The sequence below is a fragment of the Pseudonaja textilis genome, chromosome 1, assembly GCF_049901715.1.
Source record: "Pseudonaja textilis isolate UNSWEBS1 chromosome 1, rPseTex1.2, whole genome shotgun sequence".
NCBI lineage: Eukaryota > Metazoa > Chordata > Lepidosauria > Squamata > Elapidae > Pseudonaja > Pseudonaja textilis.
In genome coordinates this window covers 320,972,607-320,994,205 of record NC_141990.1, presented here as the reverse complement: position 1 = coordinate 320,994,205, position 21,599 = coordinate 320,972,607, and the positions used below count along the sequence as shown (strand labels likewise).

The 21,599-nt window shown below is 44.8% G+C and overlaps 1 protein-coding gene across 9 annotated transcripts in view; it reads left to right on the top strand.

Moving 5' to 3' along the window:
- The window catches only part of PTPRS (protein tyrosine phosphatase receptor type S), a 353,020-nt gene that overhangs the window by 212,468 nt on the left and 118,953 nt on the right, over nt 1–21,599 (top strand). For all 9 annotated transcript variants that reach the window (XM_087922613.1, XM_087922619.1, XM_087922620.1 and 6 more), the window contains one exon: nt 20,564–20,833. In XM_087922613.1, the coding sequence (XP_087778739.1) occupies nt 20,564–20,833 (270 nt within the window). The remainder of the gene's footprint in view (nt 1–20,563; nt 20,834–21,599) is intronic.

Below are 21,599 nucleotides of genomic sequence, written 5' to 3'. Positions count from 1 at the left end.
TCTGGCTGAATGTCTCTTCTTGAATTTTTTCTTTTTAAGTAGGAAAGTTTTCAGGAGTTTCAATAGCCGTTCACCATCCACCCACAAAAAACTACCATTTGCCCCATTAAAAACGGATTAGCCATGTGATAGGCTCATGAATATTTTTTTAAAAAAATTCATGGTCTCCATGAAGTTACTTGATGAGGCTCTGGCCTTCAGACATTCTTCCAGAAAATGACATTTGTTTTTTCCCTATATTCCCCCCACCCTCTTCCCTTCTCTGCACATCTATGCCAAAAATTTTTTTTTAAAAGTGCATTTATTACTGTTTATTGTCATGATAATAATGAAGTATATATTGTCTCTCTTGCTTGTATCTCTTTGGAATTATGGCTTCACGCCGCAAAGGATGAGATTTAGGGTTTTTTGGGTGGGACTGCAGGATTCGCCCCCCGCCCCCCCTTGGTTACAGTCTCTCAGGCTTGTTTTTATTTCTTTATTAAATTTATTTGTCGTGTGGTACCCGGTGGCCTAGAGATGGAGTTCTCGCCTCACAATCAGGAGGCTGTGATAGAAGCAGATATTTCTCTCTCTGGGCAGAATGAGATCTGCTAAATATAACTCCACATTGGTGACAGGAAGGGCATCCGGCCAGTAAACACTCTGCTCCATTCAGCTGCCCAGACTCCACCCAGCAAGGGATTATGGGGTCATTAAAATGGAGATGATGATGAAGATTAAATTTATTTTCCACCTATCTCGTTTCAAACAGACTCCGGGCGGCTTACAGCCTAAGAAACATTTAAAAAGAGTTTTAAAATCTTCAGTTACAAAATGACAAGTGGCAAGCTTTAAAAACGAGCTGGAAATCCCGGGGATTTGTGCAGGCGGCCGTTTGAATTCTGCAAGGCAGAAACAATTCCTTCAGTGTCATCTATGTACAGACCTGAAATTATTTCATTCCCGCTGGAAATAATGCTGGAATATCAGGCTGTTCTGAAAACCTTGACCTGAAATTTATCTTTTTTAAAATAAAATTAAAAAAAGAATCCTACCAGAATTCACACTTGGTGTCGTGGGGCTTATTCGGCCAGTGCACCAAAAAGCAGCGTACAAAATTACAAGTGTTTGAATGCTTACAACAAGTGTGAATGAAACAAATTCACCCCTTCCAAACTTAACTGGACAGGGTTGGCCGGCACGTCCCGCGTGTGCAAATTTACACAACAGCCAGTTTTATTTGAAGTCCTCTCTTTAGAGGCTTCGCGAAGATTTTTGCCCCAGTTTTAAAAGGGGGGCCGTTTTCCATGAAGCGGCGCCTAGCTAACTTGGAAGCCTTGTGGGTTAATTTGGATTGCTATCTCCCGAAGGATTGAATTTTGGGGGGTGGGGGGCAGAAATGATGGGTGAGGTGGGGTGGGTTGTGGGAGGGGGTCTTCCGTGCCTTGGTTTTTTCCCTCTTCGTTGTCGCTGCACTCAAAAATTCTTGATTTTTTTTATTTTTCTCACTGTTTCTTCCCGTAACATGCTTGTTTCTCTTAATGACTTTTGGGGTTTGCGGGTGAGGGGTGTGTGTGGAGGGAATAAGAGCTCAAGTTTTCGTTTCTTTTTCTTGGGGTTCTTTATTTTCCCCCCCTGAACAGCAAAAAGAGGTCTGGTTCCCACCGCTCCTTTTTTTATTTTTCCTTTTTTTTTGGTTAAGTTTGTGGCGGGGAAGAAGATTCAAAGGAATTGGGGTTCGAAGCACGTCCGCACGGACACGAGGCTCCCGTCACACACTTTCCCCCTTTAATTTGTCAAGATTGGGCGGATCCAAAAAACGTGCGCGTTTTCCCTCCATCTTCCCCCCAAAAAAATTCAGAATTGGGAGGGTCTGACCAATTTTGGTTTTTTTGCTAACTCGAGCCAAATTGGGCCGGTCGATTGCAACCTGCAGCCCAGCCCCATCGTGAGTTTCTCGGATGTGACTTCCCAAACCTGTGCGGACATGCCTCGAATGGGGGTCAGGATCTTATTTGGCCCTGCTGGAAACATTTTGGTGGACCGCGGAAGAGACCTAACCCACGGCGAGGACCCCGCGGTGACGGAGGTTTCTCTCAGGGTGTCTTTATTAATCTTTTCTTCCTTCAGCCGCCCGGGCGGGCGGGGTGGGGGGGGCGATGTGGGGGAGAAGCGGGTGGGTGTGGGCCATCCAGCAGTGCCAGAGGGGCTTCCGAATTCTCGGGAGGGGGCTTCTCTTAAACCGGTACGTCCGGGGTTGATACGAGGGAGCCCCCCTCCTCAGAGACCTTCAACCGTTCCTGGGCCCTCTTGGTGGTGGCCCCCCCCAAAAAAGGGACATATTGGAGATTTTTTTTTTTTAAAAAAAGAAGGAAAAAAAAGTTTTTTTATTTTTTTTAAGTTAAAAAACGGAAAGAAAGAGGAAAAAAGCAAATCGATTTGCAGATGCCACCCTTGAAGGCCTTTTTTTACTCTCTCTGTGTTCCCTATTTTTCTCTCTTCTCATGTCATTGTGTTCCGCATCAAACCCCTTTAACATCCCTCAGAGCTACGAGAAGGTTGGTGTGGTTTTTTTTCTTTTTTACTTTCTTTACCCACATTTTTACATTTCTTAAAGAGAGAAGTATATATATATCTATATATCTATATATCTAATCTATGATCTATAACCTTTATCTTTTTTATATATATATAAAAAAAAGAAACTACGATGATGACGATGATTGAAACATAAAATAAATAACTGAGAAAGCTCTTCTTCTCGATGACAAAATATGTCTATTTTAAAAATATATATATATGAGAAAAAAAAAATTTAAAGAAAAGAGAGAGAGAGAGAAAGAGAAAGAAAGCAAGAAACAAAATCTCTTGTTGATATCATTATAAAAAAAAAAAATAATATCAAATATATAAGACGGCGGGCGAGATCTGCTCGTTCTCGGGTCTCGCCGGAGATGAGTTGAGTTGCATTGTGGGCCTCTCTCTGCATCCTTGGTAATGTTGCTCCGTTGTATGTGCACTTTTTTGTCCTCTTTACGGACGTTTGGGCCTGATGCATGATTAGGAGAATGTGAACAATGATCTTTGCATGCTGGTCCTTTTTCATTTATTTTTTAAAAAAAAATATTTTACAATTTGTTTTGACGGCTTTGTTATTATTATTATTATTTGAAAAAAATTCCGTTGGAGGAGGGTGTTTTTCCAACTGTGCGTGTGTGTGTGTGTATATATATATATATATCTATATCCATTTTTTAAAAAAGATATTTTATTTTGGTTTTGGGGTTTTTTTTTCGTTCAGTGGATTTTTTTTTTCCCACCACCTCCAAGCTATCCCTTCCTGGTTCTCGATTTGTTTATTTATTTATTTGCTTTTGGGTTTTTTTTTTTCTCTCTCTCTCTTTTGATTTGAATTCATTGGGTTCGGATGTTACGTTTCCTTTCTTTTTTTCTGTTTCCTTTTTTTTTTTTTTTAAGTTGGTTCGGCTATGCTGCAATTTATTCCAAGTGCATTGTGGAAAAATAAAAATTAAAAAGCCAGTGTTCCTGCTTCCCTTCCTTACCCTCTTCGATTCTACCTCGTGTTTTGTTTTTGGTTTTTTTTTTTTTCATTCCTTTGATAATTGAAATGATCGGCAAGCCAAAATAACAAACATCACACAGTTCTGAGAGCTTTTTGAATTCAGTGCATAGGATTTGGGTGGCTTGGCACTTTTGTTCCCTTGACTGAATCACGGGAGTGGGATATGTGTGTTTTAGGAACACAGTGTTCACACATTACAAATACAAGTTTGTTCGCTCCATTAAAACTATTCTGTTGGGCTCCTCGCTTATCTGGTCCTCCGTGAAAAAGAGCCCTATAGAAAGAAGGTCAGGGAGTTCAAGCCTCTCTCTCTCTCTCCCCCAACACAACTCGATGGTAGCCAAGGCATGGAAGCATTTTCAGGCCCTGATTGGCTGGGGGGAGGGCTTCTCGCCTCCTCCTTAACCAATGGAAAAAGGAGCTAGCCACTGAGATGAAGCCTTGCCAGGACCCTCTTATTGCAAGGGCTCATGGGATGTTTTATTGATTTTAGGGGTTTATTAAATTTCTACCTCCCCCTTCCACACCCATCTCAGTTAAGAGATTCAATTAGGGAGATGAGGAAGAGCTAGTCATTGAAAAGAATGCAATAAATATAGGTAGTTTTTGACTTATGATTGGAAGTGAGCCTGGAATTACAGCTGTTGAGGTTGTAAGTTGAGGCATCACACAACCAGACCTAGTTTTTCAATGTATTTTTACGGTGGTTGTTAAATGAACACTGCGGTCATTAACAAAATCGGTTTTCTCCAACGGGCATTTTTTTGCTGGAAACTGGAAGTAAATGCTGGAAAATGGCAATATCCATCACATAAACCATGGTTTGTTTAACTGCTTTTTAATTAAACCACGGTTTGGCTAATACAGTTTTGGTCGATATTTACTTATTTATTTTTAATATATCCTACTTAGAAATCAGCCATGCCCCGTACAGAGGGACACTTGGGTATAAACCGTCCCTCCCATTCACAACTGAGGAGAAAAACCGATTTCTAAATGAAGAGGGCAGGATTTATCCATCTCTTCTTGAAATGCATCATTGGAATGATTGATTAAAAAAAAATAGAAAGAATTTGAGTTAAATTCCATGCAAAATGAAACTGCTTCCAATGAAACTATTGAAGGTGCTTTTAAGTGGTCTGTAGAATAAAAACAGGCCTTATAATTCTGATTCAATCCAGAGTGTGTGCGGGTTGTGAAATCAATGATCGATCATCGATTTCTCCCTAGAGGATAGGTAAAAATCAGTTTATAAAAACAATAAAGTCAGGATATACATAAAATCAATCGATGAAAACAAATAAATGAACCGGTCTCAGCCAAGAGAGGATTTTAAGAGCCAAACGGCCAAGTTAAGACAGGGATCCCCAAACTTGGCAACTTTAAGACTTGTGGACTTTGATTTTCAGAATTCCCCAACCAGCATGGACTTCAATTCCCAGTATTCCCCAGCATGGCTGACTGGGGAATTCTCAGAAATGAAGTTCACATGTCTTAAAGTTGCCAAGATTGGACACCTCAGAGGGAGAGGAAGGGAGAGAGGAAGGAAGGAGCTGGACAAACCAACGCCTTATGTTTTCCTACTGTGCCATATCCCATTTTCTGCTTAGCTATTATTCCCATTTCTTCCCATTTTCAGAACCAAAAACCACAAGAAAAAAAAGAAAAGGAACAATTCTCAAATTCTGAAACTGCTGTGTGATTTTTGTTGTCGTTGATATTTGTTTGAGAAATCCGGTGCAACTTTTTGGAAAAAAAAAAAATCCCCTCTTTCTTTCTCTCTCTCTTTCTCTCCCTCTCCTTTTCTCTTTGCCTCTCTCTTTCTTCTTCTTTTTTTCTTTCCTCTTGCCATCTGTCCTTCTCTGAAGATGCAGAGAATTCCATGCTTAGATGCCTGGATGCAGGCATTAAAACACACACACACACACAAACACACAAACAACAACAACTACATACACTCATCATCCTGTCCCATATTCTTCCCTTTGTTTACCAAGTTCAACATGGTTTCTAAAACTACAAAGCTAAGGCTGTCCAACCTTGGTAACGTTAAAATTAATGGACTTCAACTCCCAGAATTCCCCAGCTGACCATGCTAGCTAGGGACTTTTCGCAAGTTGAAGTGCACAAGTCTTAAAGTTGCCAAGGTTGGACACCTCCATTCTAAATCTTGACCTTTATTCTAGACCTCAAGACCTTTTAGAAAACATTGCAAAGAATTATTCTTAATACAAGATATCCTTTCTCAGAGAGTATTGCATAAAGGATTAAGAGACACCAGCAGGGCACAGATTGTGAAATTAGGGCAGTAGAAAACTCCCAATTCAAGGAAATATGTGGATAATTGGCTAAGTGAGTTGCTGTATGCAGCGACGCAGTGGTCTAATGGTGGAGCTCTCGCCTCATAATCAGGAGGCTGTGGGTTCAATCCTAGACAGAGGCAGATATTTCTCTCTCTGGGCACAATGAGAATATATCTGCTGAAGAAAACTCCGCATTGGCAACAGGAAGGGCATCCGGCCAGTAAAATCTCTGTTAGCGCCATTCAGTTGCTCAGACTCCACCCCGCAAGGGACTATGGGGTCATTAAAAGATGATGATGAAGTGAGTTGCTGTATGACTTAATTTAGCAGAGAACAGCCTCGTTTTGATGGACGCCACTATTGGTTTGAAGGAACCTAGAATTCTGGCTGGAGAATTCTGGGAATTGAAATCCACCCATTTTAAAAGTCATGGAAATTCTGTGTGGACTTCAATTCCCAACTTTAAGATTCTGGGGAATTTTGGAAGTTGAAGGGAATTAAGAGAGTTGAAGTCCACCCATCTTAAAGTTGACTTCTGGGAGTTGAAGTTCACCCATCTTAAAGTTGCCAAATTTGATTAACCCTGCTCAAAATAAAATCCATTTCCACCCTAGTACTCCTTCTGTTTTCTTTATTGAATCAAGTTTTTATTTAATTTTTTTAATACGTTTTTTTTAAAACTTATTTACCTGGTGGCCATTTTGCTGTTCCAAAATCTGAGAAAACTTTTTTTCTTCTTCTTCCCTGTCTCATCTAACCCCTGATACTGAGGGAAGTATCTAGAATTTAATAAGTGGCGGGAAAATGGCAGGCCAATCTTTTCAGATTCCCTTCCGTAAGATGCACAGAATCAAACACTTTTTAGGCCAGGTGTCTCCACAAGTTGGCAACTTTAAGCTGGTAACCTGTTCCCCAAAGCACCAGAAGACAGGACAAGAAACAGTGGATGGAAACTAATCCAGGAGAGAAGTAACCTGGAATTAAGGAGAAATTTCCTAACAGTCAGGACAATTAATCAGTGGAACTCCTTGCCTCCAGAAGCCGTGGGGGCTCCAACACTGGAGGTTTCGAAAAAGAGATTGTATATAGCCATTTGTCTGGAATAGTATAGGGTTTCCTGCCTGAGGAGGGGGTTGGACTAGAAGACCTCCAAGGTCCCTTTCCACTCTGCTATTTGGTAATTAAGACTTGTGGGCTTCAATTCCCAGAATTCCTCAGCCAGCTGGCTGGGGAATTCTGGGAGTTGAAGTCCGCAAGTCTTAAAAGTTGACAACTGTGATTTAAGGCGCTCACTAAACCCTTTCTACACACTTGCACCGAGAAAGAGAAAGAAAGAGAGGAGGGGGAAAAAATAGTTCAGGGGTAAGCGGATACCCTCTGCTGCTTTTAAATAAATCCCCCGCTCTCCAATTTCCCCTTTCAAAAAATAATTGAAAAAAAAAAAAAAAACCAAGTGAACAAACCGGGCCAAATTAACACTCTGTTTCTGCAGAAGGATTTCTCGCAAGTTTTTAGGGAATTCTCCCGCCAAAATTCCTGAAGGGCAGTCTGCAGGAACACTGTGCTATTGTGATTATTATTATTATTATTTTTTGTAAATAAAAAAAACACCCCCCTGTGCCTGCTTATTATGTCTTTAATGCCTCTTTTGCATCGCTATTTCTGTTTTCATTTTCGTTTTCATTTTTTAAAATTATTATTATGGGTTAGAGGAGAGATTTTAGATTACACCTGGTCGCCCTTCCTTTTCAACGCACGCTGCCGCCATCGATGGCGCCTTAATATCCCGGCCTCGTTGGGGCAGCTCTGAATCAAATTGAGTGTTTTTCATCTCCCGCCTGGCAAAACGAGCCTTTAAAATTCAGATTTTAAATGAACCCAGACACACACACACCCAAACACTCACCCAAACATGGCACTGCCGTTGAAGGTTGAAGTTGAAATCAACCTGTTGGGGAAATAAATTCAGGTGCCCTGAAAAAAGGAAATAATATGTTTTAAGAAATAAGTTGTAAGAATCGACCAAGGAGACAGAATAATTTTTTTTGGTCCCTTGGAAGAATTAACGGGAGAAAAAAATAATAATTCTGAGCCCAGGAATCTGGCGGTAACTAGCTTTAAAAATCCCCGAATTTAATTGTACCCATAAAGAAGACAGGTGTAATCTTAAATTTCCTCAGAATTACGTTGAGGCTGTACGTTTTATTTACTATCTCTCTTTTCCCCCAAGACCCTGTCTTCTTCTCACCAAAATGCCAAAAACTTCTCACCTCATTCAAAAGTAGCAGCTTGCTGGGTGTCAAAAATGTTTTTTTTTTTTAAATGCCGTTTGGTTTCCTTTGATGCTTTCAGACTCCTTTTCCTCCCATTCACGGTTTAATTTTATTGTTATTTTTTTTAAAACACACACACAAACACACACACACACACTCCCACGATAGACAATCCGACAACTCTCTCCCCTCTTTTGCTTGTTGGATCGAGCGAAATTAACATCACGTTTCTGGCCTTGCGTTCATTCCAGCCACCCTCTTTCTCTCCCCTTGCCTGCCCCTCACCTGTCTTCCCCGCTTTCTAATCATGGCTTATTTGGAAATGTGGATCGGGGTCTGAAGGAACCAAAAGTTTTAATAACTGGGGTCCCCCTCCTTGCCTCTGCCCCCCCCTCCCCGGCATTCCTCCCCTCCCCTCTCCACAACCAGCTGCAAATTCTACCTACCGGTAGTCCTTGACATACGACCATAACGGAGGCCAAAATTTCTGTCGCTGAGCGAGACATTAGTAAAGTGAGTTTCCCCCCCCCTTGTACGGCCTTCTGTGCCACAGTCGTTAAGCGAAGCGACGTGGTTGTTCGGTAAGTCGCACGGTTGGGGAGCGAATCTGGCTTCCCCGTCGACTTTTCTCGTCAGAAGGTCGCCCAAGGGGAAATCACGCAATCGCGGGACGTTGTCACCGTCATAAATAGGACCCAAGCGTTCCGATTTTGATCACATGACCACCATTGTGGAAAATGGGCACGGGTCACTTTTTTCCAATGCCATTGTAACTTCAAGTGGTTGTAAGTCGAGGACTACCTGTATCTTGGGGTGCGGTGGGGGTGTCATGGAAGATCGTGGTCTTCAGGATTGTCTTTCCAGATCCATCTTGAGGTTCCAGTGTTGTAAGGACGAGAGGTGGTTGGATGCTGGTGCTCCTGTTCTCCTAGAACCAGGTCTGTCAAAACAAGCTTTGCACCCCGTCCTGCTTCCTCTGACCACTTGAACTTTCTAATGCTCCTCCGGTAGAAGTCCGTCCAACGTAGGAAGGATCTTAGGATCTCCAGTGGGGAAGGATTCTCCTTGAGGGGAACACGCTAGGGGGAACCCCGGGCCCACCCAAAGACCTAAGGATGAAGATTCAGGTTTACGAGAGATTTGTGGGGTCCTTGGTGCTCTCTGAGCTTGTGGTCTGGCCCATTGGCCGCCGGTCCCTCCAGCAGCCAAATCAGAGAAGGAGGAGGAGGTGTAGGAGTCAGTATCAGTGTCAGGGAGGTCCGAGAGGGAAGAGGGAATGGAGGTGGCAGAGAGAGAGAGAGAGACAGAGAGAGAGAGAGAGAGAGAGAGAGAAAGACAGAGTGATGGAGCCTGAGCCGTCCATCAGCCCCAGGTCTGGAGGTGGCTGATGAGGAAGAGGAGGAACAGCTGGGTCCAGTGCCTGACGCATGAATACACAAAAGACAGAGGAGAGGAGAGGAGAGCAGTGGAAATCTATGGGCCGGTCCTTGGGACAGAAGAACCTCTGCTGGTAGTGAAGCCCCACCTTAGCTCTGGAGATAGAAGGCAGGAGGCGGAGATGAATAGATGTGGCCGACAACAACTATTCATCTTCCGGCCAGGCGGACTTGTTAGCCTGCGAGAGAAACTTTTGTACCGCGGCTGCCGGCGTTCCTAATCGAGGAAACTTTTGAGTTCACGTCAAGAGGGTTTGTGGTGTTTGGAGAGCTGGGTCGGAACAGCTGGTTTTGTTTTCTTGCAGACGTTTCATGACCTGACTGGATAACCTCATCAGTGCTAGAAGGGTTTGAGAGCAAACTCTATTCCCTTCTAGCCTTGATAACGTGACCTAGTTGGGGGTCATGAAATGTCTACAAGAAAGCAAGCAAGCTCAGTGAGCGCCAAGGACCGCACAGTCCTCCTCCTCCACTCCACACCCTTCTAGCATTGATGATGTTCCCTAGTTGGGTCATGAAATGTCTGCAGGAAAACAACCAAGCTCAGAGAGCGCCAAGGAGCCCTCACGTCAACCCGGAGCTACCAATGTTCTCCTTTACAAAGGAGAACGTGTGTTGTTCCCTTTCTTGCCTCTCCTTATTCCTGGTAATATCTGCTGTCATGGCAGTCCTTGTTGAATAGTCCTCGGCTTATGACTTGGGTCAGTTAGCGGCTGTTCAAAGTTGGAACGGTGCTAACCGAGGGTACTTACCCCCTGAATTCAAAGTTCTGACATGGTCACAGGACCTAACTACAATTGGTTGGCAACCTGGGATGGTCCTTTGGCCAATCCCATGGTCACGTGGCTGTGTTATACGACGGCTTTGCCGAAAAACCAATGTTTACTTTCAGTTTTAGCGAATGAGGCATTCCCTTAATGGCTGCAGGCATTCATTTAACGACCACCACCACAAAGGTCATCCGATCGGCTTGTTTGCGTGACCAAGCGGTTTCGCAATCATCGGGACTTACAACCATGATGGAGCAGGCTCCATTACCGTCGTAAGTCGAGGACATTCTCTTCCTCTTCTCTCCTCCCCTAAAACTGATGCTCAAATGTAGCTGCAGGACTGACCACTACATGGTAGTTTCAAGTCATCCTCAACTTACAACAGTTTGTTTAGTGACTGTTTGAAGTTACGCCGTCCCTGACAAAAAGTGACTTATGACCGTTTTTCACACTTATGACCGTTGCAGCATCCCCACGGCCATGTGATCACAATTTGGACCCTTGGCAACTGGCATGTACTTATGTCAGTTGCAGTGTCCCCAGATCATCCGATCCCCTTTTGAGACTTTCTCACCAGCAAAGTCAATGGGGAAGCCGGATTCACTTAACAACCAGGTTACTAAATTAACAGCTTCTGTGATTCACTTAACAACGGTGGCCAGGAGGGTCGTACAATGGGGCAAAACGCTCTTAAAACAACTGTCTCACTTAGCGACATACATTTTGGGCTCTGTTGCAGTCGTTAGTCGATGACGACCCTCTAATGTAAATATAAATCACATTTAGGATTTACGGTCCATCCTGATTTTCACCTCCTTTTGAGGGGATGGATCTTTGCTCCATAAGAGCTGGCAGCCCTTCGATTTTCCAAGGAAAAAATCGTAGAGATTTATCCTCTGGTCTGAATTCGGTTGGTTTAAATGAAGATTAAAATTAAAATTAAGATTAAATTAAGATCCAGTCAAACCAGCCCAAGGAAACTCAGAAGCACTTGCAAATCTTGTCGACCGTATATAGGTACTCCTCCTCTTACGACTGCAAATGGAGCCCAAAGCTTCCGTTGCTAAGCGAGGTGTTTGTTAAATGAGTTTGATGACATTTTTTGCCACGGTTGTTAAGTGAATCTGGCCTCCCCATTGACTTGGCTGGTGAGAAGGGGGCCACGCGATCGCAGGATCGTGGGGATGCTGCAACGATCGTAACTCTGACAAACAGTCCTGAGTCACTTTCCTCAGCGCCGTTGTAACTTCAAACGGTCGCTAAATGAACTTGTTGCAGCCTGTGGGCTGCCGGCCCCTCCAACAGCTGAATCGGAAGAGGCATGGGAGTCAGGGCTAGCATCAGTCCAACCTGAGAGCTCCGAGTGGGAAGAGGGAATAGAGCTGTCAGAAAGAGAGAGAGAGAGAAAGAGAGAAAGAAAGAGAGAGAGAGAGAGAGATGGAGCCTGAGCCGTCCGTCAGCCCTCAGATGGAGAATCAACAGCCCCCAGGTCTGGAGGTGGCTGATGAGGAAGAGGAGGAACAGCTGGATCCAGTGCCTGACGCGTGAATACACAAAAGGCAGAGGAGAGGAGAGGAGAGGAGAGCAGTGGAAATCTATGGGCCGGCCCTTGGAACAGAAAAGCCACCACTGCTAGCGAGGGCCCACCTTAGCTCTGAGGAGAAAAGTCGGGGGGCAGAGATGAATAGATGTGGCCGACAACTATTCATCTTCCGTCCGGACAGACTTGTTAGCCTGCGAGAGAAATTTTCTTGCTGGGGCTGCCGGCGTTCCTAACAAAGGAATCTTTTGAGTTCACGTCAGAAGGTTGGCCGTGTTTGGGGAGCTGGGTCAGAACAGAACTGTTGTATGTCGAGGACTACCTGTTTTAACTCCTCATTGTGTCTAAAATCCCCTGTACAGCGCTTGTTCCCTGCATTTAAATGGTTGCTTAAATGGGGATTGATGAACGCAATCTTGACGTATTAAACATGGCATTCTGCTAAACGTTACCAGGAATAAGGATTAATGACCCTCCCTTTCCCCCCCCTCCCTCCCCCTGGAGATCAAATCCTGCCCCCTACGAGAAAATCCAACTAGTGATAGACTTAACGACAGCACTGACATATCACGTCAAGCCTGGTTAATTTAAACTGTGGTTTAATGGAGGGGCAGAATAGGATAGTAACAAATTCTAGGGCTCGGTTTATTTGTACGAAGATGCTTAAAAGGGATTGAATTGGCATAGGAGCGAAGCCCGTTGGGTGAATCCAAGCTTAGAAGGATGTTTTGGAGACAGGGAGTCCTAAACTTAACGACCCGAATGTCTGTCCCTAAACCGTGCGGTCATTAAGTGAGCCCTGCCTGATTTTATGCCCTTTATTGCTTTTGCAGTGGTTCTTAAGCACGGCCGTTAAGCAAGTCAAACAGGCTTCTCCTATTGACTTGCTTGTGGGAAAGTCGTAAATGGTGAACTGGTGTCACACACACACACACACACACACGCACACACGAGATAATGTCAAATCGCCCCAATTTTGATCATGAATGGACCACACAAACGCTTGCACGGTTTTAAGCGAACGGACCGCTTGTCCAATCCCCCACCCACCCTTCCTTTTTTAAGCACCATCCTAATTTGGAACCGCCGCCTAAGCCAGCGGTCGTAATTTGAGGACTACCCGTAAATCAGCCCTAGGCGAAAGGCGACTTCCGACATTTTAAAATGGGGCAGAGCGGAGATTTGGAGCGTCAGGAAGAGAGAAGGGAAAGCGAGAAAAATAAATAAAAATAAATAGATTTATTCCGTTTTCAGCCCCTTTCCTGGGACGTTGCAAACGTTTCTGTGCAAATGGCATCCCCCAGCTTTTGCGCGAAGGTGTTATTCTACTATTCATTCCATCCAGAAGACAGGAGTCTCCCGGATGGTTGGACCCTGGCCCGTTAACCCCTCCCTCCCCCGTGGCCATTTTCTCCCTCCCTTGTGGGGAAGTGAAAGCAGCCCCCTCCCTTCCTCACCTCCCCTACCCCCACCCCCCCACTCTGGCGATTGGACTCCCCCTTCAGACTTCGATTCGCAGCACTGGCCCATGTGAACAAAGGTTTGCCAATTCCTTCTTTTGAAGTTTGGTTTAAACTTCCTTCTTTCCTCCCTACTTCCCTCCCTTCTTTTCCTTCCCCTTCCTTTCTTTTCCTCCCTCTCTCCTCTTTCCTTCCTTTGTTCCCTCCTTTCCTTCCCTCTTCTCCTTCCTCTCCTCCTTTTCATCCTCCTCCCCTTCTTCCTTTTTTTGCTTTCCCTTCCTTTCCTCCCTTTCTCTTCCTTCACTCCTTTCTTTCTTTCCTTCCCTACCCCTCCTTTCTTCTTTCTCCTTCCTTCCTTTCTTTTTTCTCCCTCCCTCCTTCCTTTCCTCCCACCATCCTTCCCGCCCTTTTCGTTTTTCCTTCTCCCTCCCTCCTTCCTTCCTCTTTTTCCTCCATCCACATTTCTCATTTTCCCTCCCTCCCTCCCTCCCTCCTTCATGACGATATTCAGTCTGATTTGGTTGCCTTCTTCTGTTTCAATAAATACTCAGGTGTTTGCCTTTCTACCTGCCTTGTTTTGCCATTTTTATGCCTTTTGCCGAGTAAATCTTACCACCTCCGTTGGATATTTCTCTTTCCCCTTCGCTTCCATTTGCTTTGTCCCCTCCCTGAGTTCACTCTCTTTCTTTTTTCAAGCAAGTCTTTCACCAATTTCCTTCCCTTTGGTCTCTCCATTTCATTTATCATACGGGTGGCACTGTTTTCCTATGGCTCTATTTTGTACGTTTCCTTCCTTCCTTTCCTTCCTACCTACCTCTGTCCTCCTCCTCTGGCTTCCTCCTTCCTTCTTTCCTGCCTTCATCTCTCCTCTTCTTCCTTCCTCTCTCCCTCCTTCTTTCCTTCTCTCTCTCTCTCTTTCCCCTTCTCCCTCTCTCTCTTTCTCTCTCCTTCCTGGAGTTAAATTCAGATGAGAAAGAAATCAGACAATTAAGAAAGTTTTCCAGAAGTTGGTGTGATTCTCCATTTCATTCTCCCAGAGTGGAAAGTCACTTTAGTACAGAGGAAAATGCCTTGTTTTTAGTGAGGAGTTAACCTCTCTTAGTTCAGTGCAACTACAGTCCAGCCTAGGAAACTGGTACCAGAGAGATCAGGATTACTTTTATTGCAGCAGGTGTAATAAAAAGCACCTTGTAAACCTGAACGTGCTTCGCCCTCCATCCTTTAATCTTCATGTGAATGAAGGAGGTACTTACGTTACTTTCCTGGCTGGGACTCAAACACCTCTTATCTAATATAACAAACAGAGCATAGAAACAGAGAGCAAATCCCACTCCCTTGCTGAACTGATGGTGTTGCCTAGTTTGGTAAGGAAACGCCTGCAAGAATACAACCCAGCTCAGAGAACAATACCAAGGTCCCCACACCTTATCTAACCAGGGCTCAGCCACCTCTTATCTAATGTTGCTTTGCTAGCATCAGTTCCTCCTGCCCCTCAAGGCCATTTCTAGCTAGCTTTGCCCAACAAGGAAGGTTAAATCAACGAAATTGGTCCTTCGACAGCTTAATTTATTGGCACCCTAGTCGCAAAAACTCTCGTATCCTTTCTTCACTGATTATTGCAAACGCCATCGTTGCCTTTGACTAAACCCTGATTAGAACTAAAACAGCACCGCCCCCCAACTTTTTTCAAAACCTGAAGACATCTAGGGTTTAGCCGGATTTAAACCCAGGCTTATTTCAGGGCAGGACAAGAGACTCTTAACCCAGTTTTCAATCCCAGGAAACCCAGAGGAGTCAGACGGTAGAGAAAAAAAAAAGGGAAAAATAAATGGGTGGAATCCCCCATTACACGTCAACAATGCTCCCCAAACCCTCTTTTATTGACTGTAGAGTTAGCAGAAAGCATCAGCCTATCATTTTTGGTATGCCGTTGTGTGTGTGTGTGTGTGCGCGCGTGTGCGTTTGTGCGGAAAATGGATCCACACGAAACAGTGCTTTCTCTCTCCCATCCTGTTCATCCTTCCGGCGAGGTGCATCCGATAAGTCTCTGCATGCAACCCCCATTGTGGTCATTTTGTGTATTTCTCGACTCCCTACCCCCGCTCCTCGGTCCTGTGTTCGTTTCCTTTTTTTCGTTTCCTCAAACCCCACCCCCTCTTTTTTTTTTCCTGTTTGATTCTTTATGAATTCTCTTTTTATTGTTATGGTTATTGTTATGATTATTATTCTGGCAGGGCTGTGATGTGCCAATGTTAGATCAGCACATTGGATCACATCAGCTAGAAACAGAGTATGCAGCATTTTTTAACAGTGGGTTTCCCGGCACCCCTAACCTCTCTGTCTCTCTCTAATTTGCCCCCACCCCATTTTTTCCCTGAACCTCCTGGGCATTTGCTAGCAGCCCGTTTAATAACTTCCACTGTTCTACGCCTCCTTCTCCCTTTTCTGTCTCTCTCTCTCTCTCTCTCTCTCTCTCTCTCACCTTCAATCTCTTTCTCTCCTCTTCGGCTTCTCCTTTTTGCATGACCTCCGAAAGCTGCATCTATATCAATGGAATCATGTCAAGATTTTTCCAAGAAGCTTTGTTAGGGTGTATATACCCCAAAACCACAAAAATTTGATTAGCGTTTCTCATCTTTTTGATCTGTTTACTGTTTTGTTTCCTGTTTCCCCGTACACGGCCTTCCTGTCGCGGCTTCTCTTCCTCCTTGGGGATGGTCAGGGAAGGGGAAGGGAGGGGAAAGGGCTCCCCCGCCTTCTTTTAATGCGTCCTCTTCCAATTTGGGGGGACTAAATTTGGGGTACCTGTAGGGAGTAAAGGCCCTTTACCCTCACCTGCTCAACAGCCTGAAGATGGCGAGTGGGACCTCGTCGAAACGTCACCAAGATGCTCTCAATCTTACACGGGAAAAGACCCGAACACGCCAAGACCCGCATACCTGTGCCCGTGAAAATCTATGAAAACACACACACACACACACACACACACGTATATGTATATATGCATCTGCAAGCATTTTAGGAAAATAGACTTAGGAGTGCCTAGTTTTAACCATAATTGCAGGGCGTCCTCGTTTAGCAGCGGTCTTGTTTAGCAACTATTTGCAGATGATGAAATTTCACTGGGCGATGAGCAGCCCTCGACCCAAACTTATGACCCTTGTGGGTCTCTCAAGGAAAGGAGAGCTGCAGTCTGATCACAAGGGCAGTGGCCGTTTTGTTTAGCAACTGAGTTGCTGATGTCACTAAACGAGGACAGGTTTTCAATCCCTTTTTATTCCTTTTTTTTTTTGCATCTGGTCACAAGGCCAGGAGAATTAAAAAAAAAAATACAAAACAAGGTAGGCTAGCCATGAGAGATTTCAGGGAGTCTTCGACTTGTAACTACAAGCGAGGTGGTTGATATGCCTGATTTTTAGGAGCTTTTCCCACCCACCCACCCCCATGGTTGCTAAGCAAATTAAGCAGATCATTTAATATTAAGATGGATTGTGTTAGGCAAATACCAGCTTTCCTCACTGACTTTATTTGCTAGCAACAGCTTGAGCCAGTCAGGATCGAACTCCTGGAAGAGGGCAGAGTCAGCCTACAATACTGCATTCTAACCACTGCACCACCACAAAGAGAGAGGTAAAGGGTGCGTGGGTAGCAATAGCCTTTAGACTTATATACTATTTTGCAGTGCTTTACAAGCCTCTCTAAGCGGTTTACAGAGTCAGCCTCTTGCCCCCAACAATCTGGGTCCTCATTTGACTGACCTCGGAAGGACGGAAGGCTGAGTCAACCTTGAGCCTGGTGAGATGTGAGCTGCCAAATTGCAGGTAGCTGGCAGTCAGCAGAAGTAGCCCTGCAGTATAGCCCTCTAACCACTGGGCCACCATGGCTAGAAACTAGTTAGGAAGGTCACAAACGGCGATCAATCGTAAATACATGCCGGTTGCCGAGACCCTTAATTTTGATCACATGACCATGGGGAATGCTATGATCGTTGTAAGTTTGGGGACCGGTCATAAGTCACTAATCCCAGTGCCACCGTAACTTCAAACAGCAGCTAAATGAGCGGTTGTAAATCGAGGACTACCTGCCTAACCCTCTCAAGAAGGGCTGCATAGCCAGGTGTGAAACACAGCTGTTTTATCAGCACTTCTCAAAGGTTTTTTTTTTTCAAGAGACAACTGGACTTTCTGGGATTTTTTTAAAGACGTTTCGCTTCTCATCCAAGAAGCTTCTTCAGCTTTGGATGCTGGAGAATGGAAGGCTTTATACTCCTTGTAGACAGCTGGTCGTTTGCATCCTTTTAGAGAGTTGTTGAGGCCACTTGGAGGCTTGTGTGTGTGTCCTCAGGGTCACCTGAGTGTGGCAAATGAGTGTGGAGCCTTCTTGGACCTGTTGAAAGGACTGTGTTGTAGACTGGAGATCAGTGATGGACCTTCCTCAAACCTCAAAGCAACATTGTCATTCCACACGTGGCAGGAATATCGCAAAAGCTCAGGCGGATCTTCAGCCAACACAACATACGTGCCCCCTTCAAACCAGTGGTGGGATTGGAATAACTTAACAACCAGTTTTCTGGCTGGGTAGGCGGTTGCTCATGTGACTGGATGGGTGATGTCACTCATGTCACCCGCCACTCTCCTCAAAGGCAGGGGTAGGATTCAGACAATTGGAGCTAATCCCGCCACTGGTTGGCTCCATCCCCACTCATTTTTTCGGCCTGTATTTTGGCCATTTGGGGCATTTTCAGGCCATTTTTGGCTCTGAAAATGGCCCGAAAAAAGGCTTAAAAATGGCCCAAAACAGGCCATTTTTCTGGCTGTTTTTGGCAGTTTTCAGGCCGTTGTTTGGGCCATTTTCAGGCCATTTTTGGTGTGGAAAATGGCCTGAAAACAGCCCCCCAAATGACCCAAAAATGCCTGAAAATAGCCAGAAAAACAGCCAAAAACCAGGCCATTTGGGGGGCTGTTTGGGGGCAGTTTTCAGGCTGGTTTTGGGGCCATTTTCTGGACCACTTTTGGCCCAGAAAACAGGCCAAAAATGAGCGGGGGGTGGGGCCTGCCAGTGGTGGAATTTGCCGCTTTGCCAAACTGCGCAGAATCTTAACCACCAGTTCGTCCAAACCAATGCAAACCGGCCCTCAGCCACCTCTGCTTCAAACCTGAGAATACACTAAGGCAGAAGCTTATCCGCCCCAAGGATAAAACATCCAGACACAAAATGAGCCACGTGGCCTATGCAGTACAATACTTCACAAACACATGGCACAATGTAGGAGAACAAACCCATCAGGACAAGATTCCGTAGTCCGTGCATGTTTAAAAGACAAATGCCGCTCTTGTGGAGACAACGAAGTCCACATTTTGGACAGAGAGGATTGCTGGTTTCAAAGAGGGGTCAAAGAGGCAATCTAGATCAAAATTGAACAGGCCTCTCTCAGTAGAGGGGGAGGATATGACATAATCTGTCTCTCGTCTACAACAGTTCCAAGAAGGCTTCAGACCCATTTGCACTACTCAGGTGTCCCTGAGGACACAGATAAACCCCCAAGTGGTCTCAATGACCCTCCAAAAGGATGCAAATGACCAGCTGTCTGCAAGGAGTATAAATCCTTCCATTCCCCACCGTCCAGTCAGAGCGGAAGAAGCTTCTTGGCTGAGAAGCAAAATGCCTTCAGAGAAAAACCTGAAATAGTACCTGATCTGAGGACACAGATAAATCTCCAAGTGGTCTCAATGACCCTCCAAAAGGATGCAAACGACCAGCTGTCTGCAAGGAGTATAAATCCTTCCATTCCCCACCATCCAGTCAGAGCTGAAAAAGCGTCTTGGATGAGAAATATCTTCAAATAAAAACCTGAAAGTCCAGCTGCCTCTTGAAAAAAAATCACCTTTGGCATAACCATGACCTGGATGACGGAGAACCTCCGTAGACATTTTCCCAAATAATGGCCATCTAAACCAGGGGTGTCCAACCTTGGCAACTTTAAGACTTGTGGACTTCAGACTTTGCTGGCTGAGGAATTCTGGGAGTTGAAGTCCACAAGTCTTAAAGTTGCCAAGGTTGGACACCCCTGATCTAAACCAATAGAATATCTAGTTTTGGAAATTTTCTCTCCTGAATTTGAGACGTAGGAATGTGAATTTTCCAAAATGACACAAGATTGAGCCAGAAATTTCCGCTGCTAAGCAAAACAGTTCTTAAGTGAGTTTTGCCATCTTCCTTGCCATCACTGCTGTGAATCACTGCCGTTATTAAGTTAGTAAGATGGCTGTTAAGTGAGTCTGGCTTCCTTATTGACTTTCCCTGTCAATAAGGTCGCACAAGGGACACTGCAACCATCACAAATATGAGTCAGTTCCCTAGCGTCCAAATTTTTTATCACAGGACCATAGTGATGCTGCAACGGTCGTAAGAGCGAAAAACAAGTTATAAGCCACTTTTTGGGGGGTGCCGTTGTTAACTTAGAATGATCCCTAAAAGAATAGTTAAGTTGAGGACTACCTTTAAAAAGCCACTCTCCCCGTCTTCCACTTTTTTTATTTTATCGTTTATCCAGGTTTTTTTTTTTCTCTCCTCTTTCCCCTAAACTAGGTTACAGATTTTAAAGGCTATGCAGAACAAACCCCACTTTTTCATCTTGGAAGTTGGTGGCCCTGTTCTCGGGGTTTGGGGTGGCAGGACGTGCCAAGACACATGAGGGAAACCCCCTGGTCTGGACATATATGTGCCCCCTCTTTGCTTTTTCCAAAGATGAGAAATTGCTAATAAATTTTTGTGTCTATATTTGTGCTGTGATGACAGGTCTCAAACCGATCATTGGAACTTCTGTTGCTATGAAATATTGCTTTGATGTCTATAATTCTATATATCGTTTGTGAAAGTAAATTCTTTTCGAAGTTCTGTTTTATTTCCCCCTTTCCCCCCCCCCCCTTTCCTTTCTTGATTTATTTCTTTGGCATTCCAATAATTTTTTAATTTCAGCCTTTTTTAATTTCGAAAATGAAGGAACTGCAAGTAATTCAAAAGCCCCCTCCCCCCGCCTGTATTTAAATTCTCTTCTGCTCTTTTTTTCCCCACTTTCCTGTCCTTTATCTTTTATTTTTCTTCTTTTTCTCTCTTTTTTCTCCCCGTTGTGTTTTTTTCTTGTTTTCTTGTTTTCCTTATTCTTTTTTTTTTTCTTTCCGTTTTGTTTTGTTACCGCTGTGCATTTCGTCCGCAGTGCGGCGCGTGGCTCCACGGTTTTCCATCCCGCCCACCAGCCATGAAATCATGCCGGGCGGAAACGTGAACATCACCTGCGTGGCAGTGGGCTCCCCGATGCCGTACGTCAAGTGGATGCAAGGGGCCGAAGATTTGACGCCAGAAGACGATATGCCGGTGGGGCGCAACGTCCTGGAGTTGACCGACGTGAAAGACTCCGCCAACTATACATGCGTCGCCATGTCGAGTTTGGGTGTGATCGAAGCGGTGGCCCAAATCACCGTCAAATGTAAGTTTGCACCATTCCTTGATCGGTTTGCGCTTCCGGCTGGCTGACTTTGCTCCTTGGTTGATCTTGGCTCTTGATTCCTCCCCATGGCGGAGCTTAGCTTGATCGACAGCTGTTTGCCACAACATGACAACTCCTACGGATCTGGGGGTTTCATTGGACAAAACTGTGCTGTGGTTGAAAATCGGCTCCGTTTATTTTATTTTATTTTATTTTGAGGCGTTTCAGACCGAAGGGGATGTTGGTTAGGTGAGCCGATCTCTTCCCTAACCTAGATTCCCGCCTCTTCCTGTGCATGGCCGCCATTTTCTCCCCCTTTTCATCTGCTTGGACTCCCATCTTGTCCCTTCTGTCGATCGTCAGCACGGAATGCGTTTTGAGTTGCAAGTTGGAATCCTGTTTATTTAGGATTTCGGGTATAGACAAATCGAATGCCATCCCCCGGTTTGGCAACTGCAGCGTTGACCCCCGTCTTGCCTTTGGCTATGTGGATTGGAGCTCGTGGACGTTGTACAGGAAGTCCTCGACTTATGGCCGTGGGGGGAAGCGTTTCTGTGGATAAGCAAGGGTTAAGCCTTGGATTGGAGCCCTGGTGGTACAGTGGTTAGAGGGCAGCATTGCAGGCTAACTCTGCCTGCTGCCTGGAGTTTGATCCTGACTGGCTCAAGGTTGACTCAGTCTTCCATCCTTCCAAGGTCAGTAAAATGAGGAGCCAGATTTTAGGGGAAACAGGCTGACTCTATAAACCGTTTAAAGAGAGCTATAA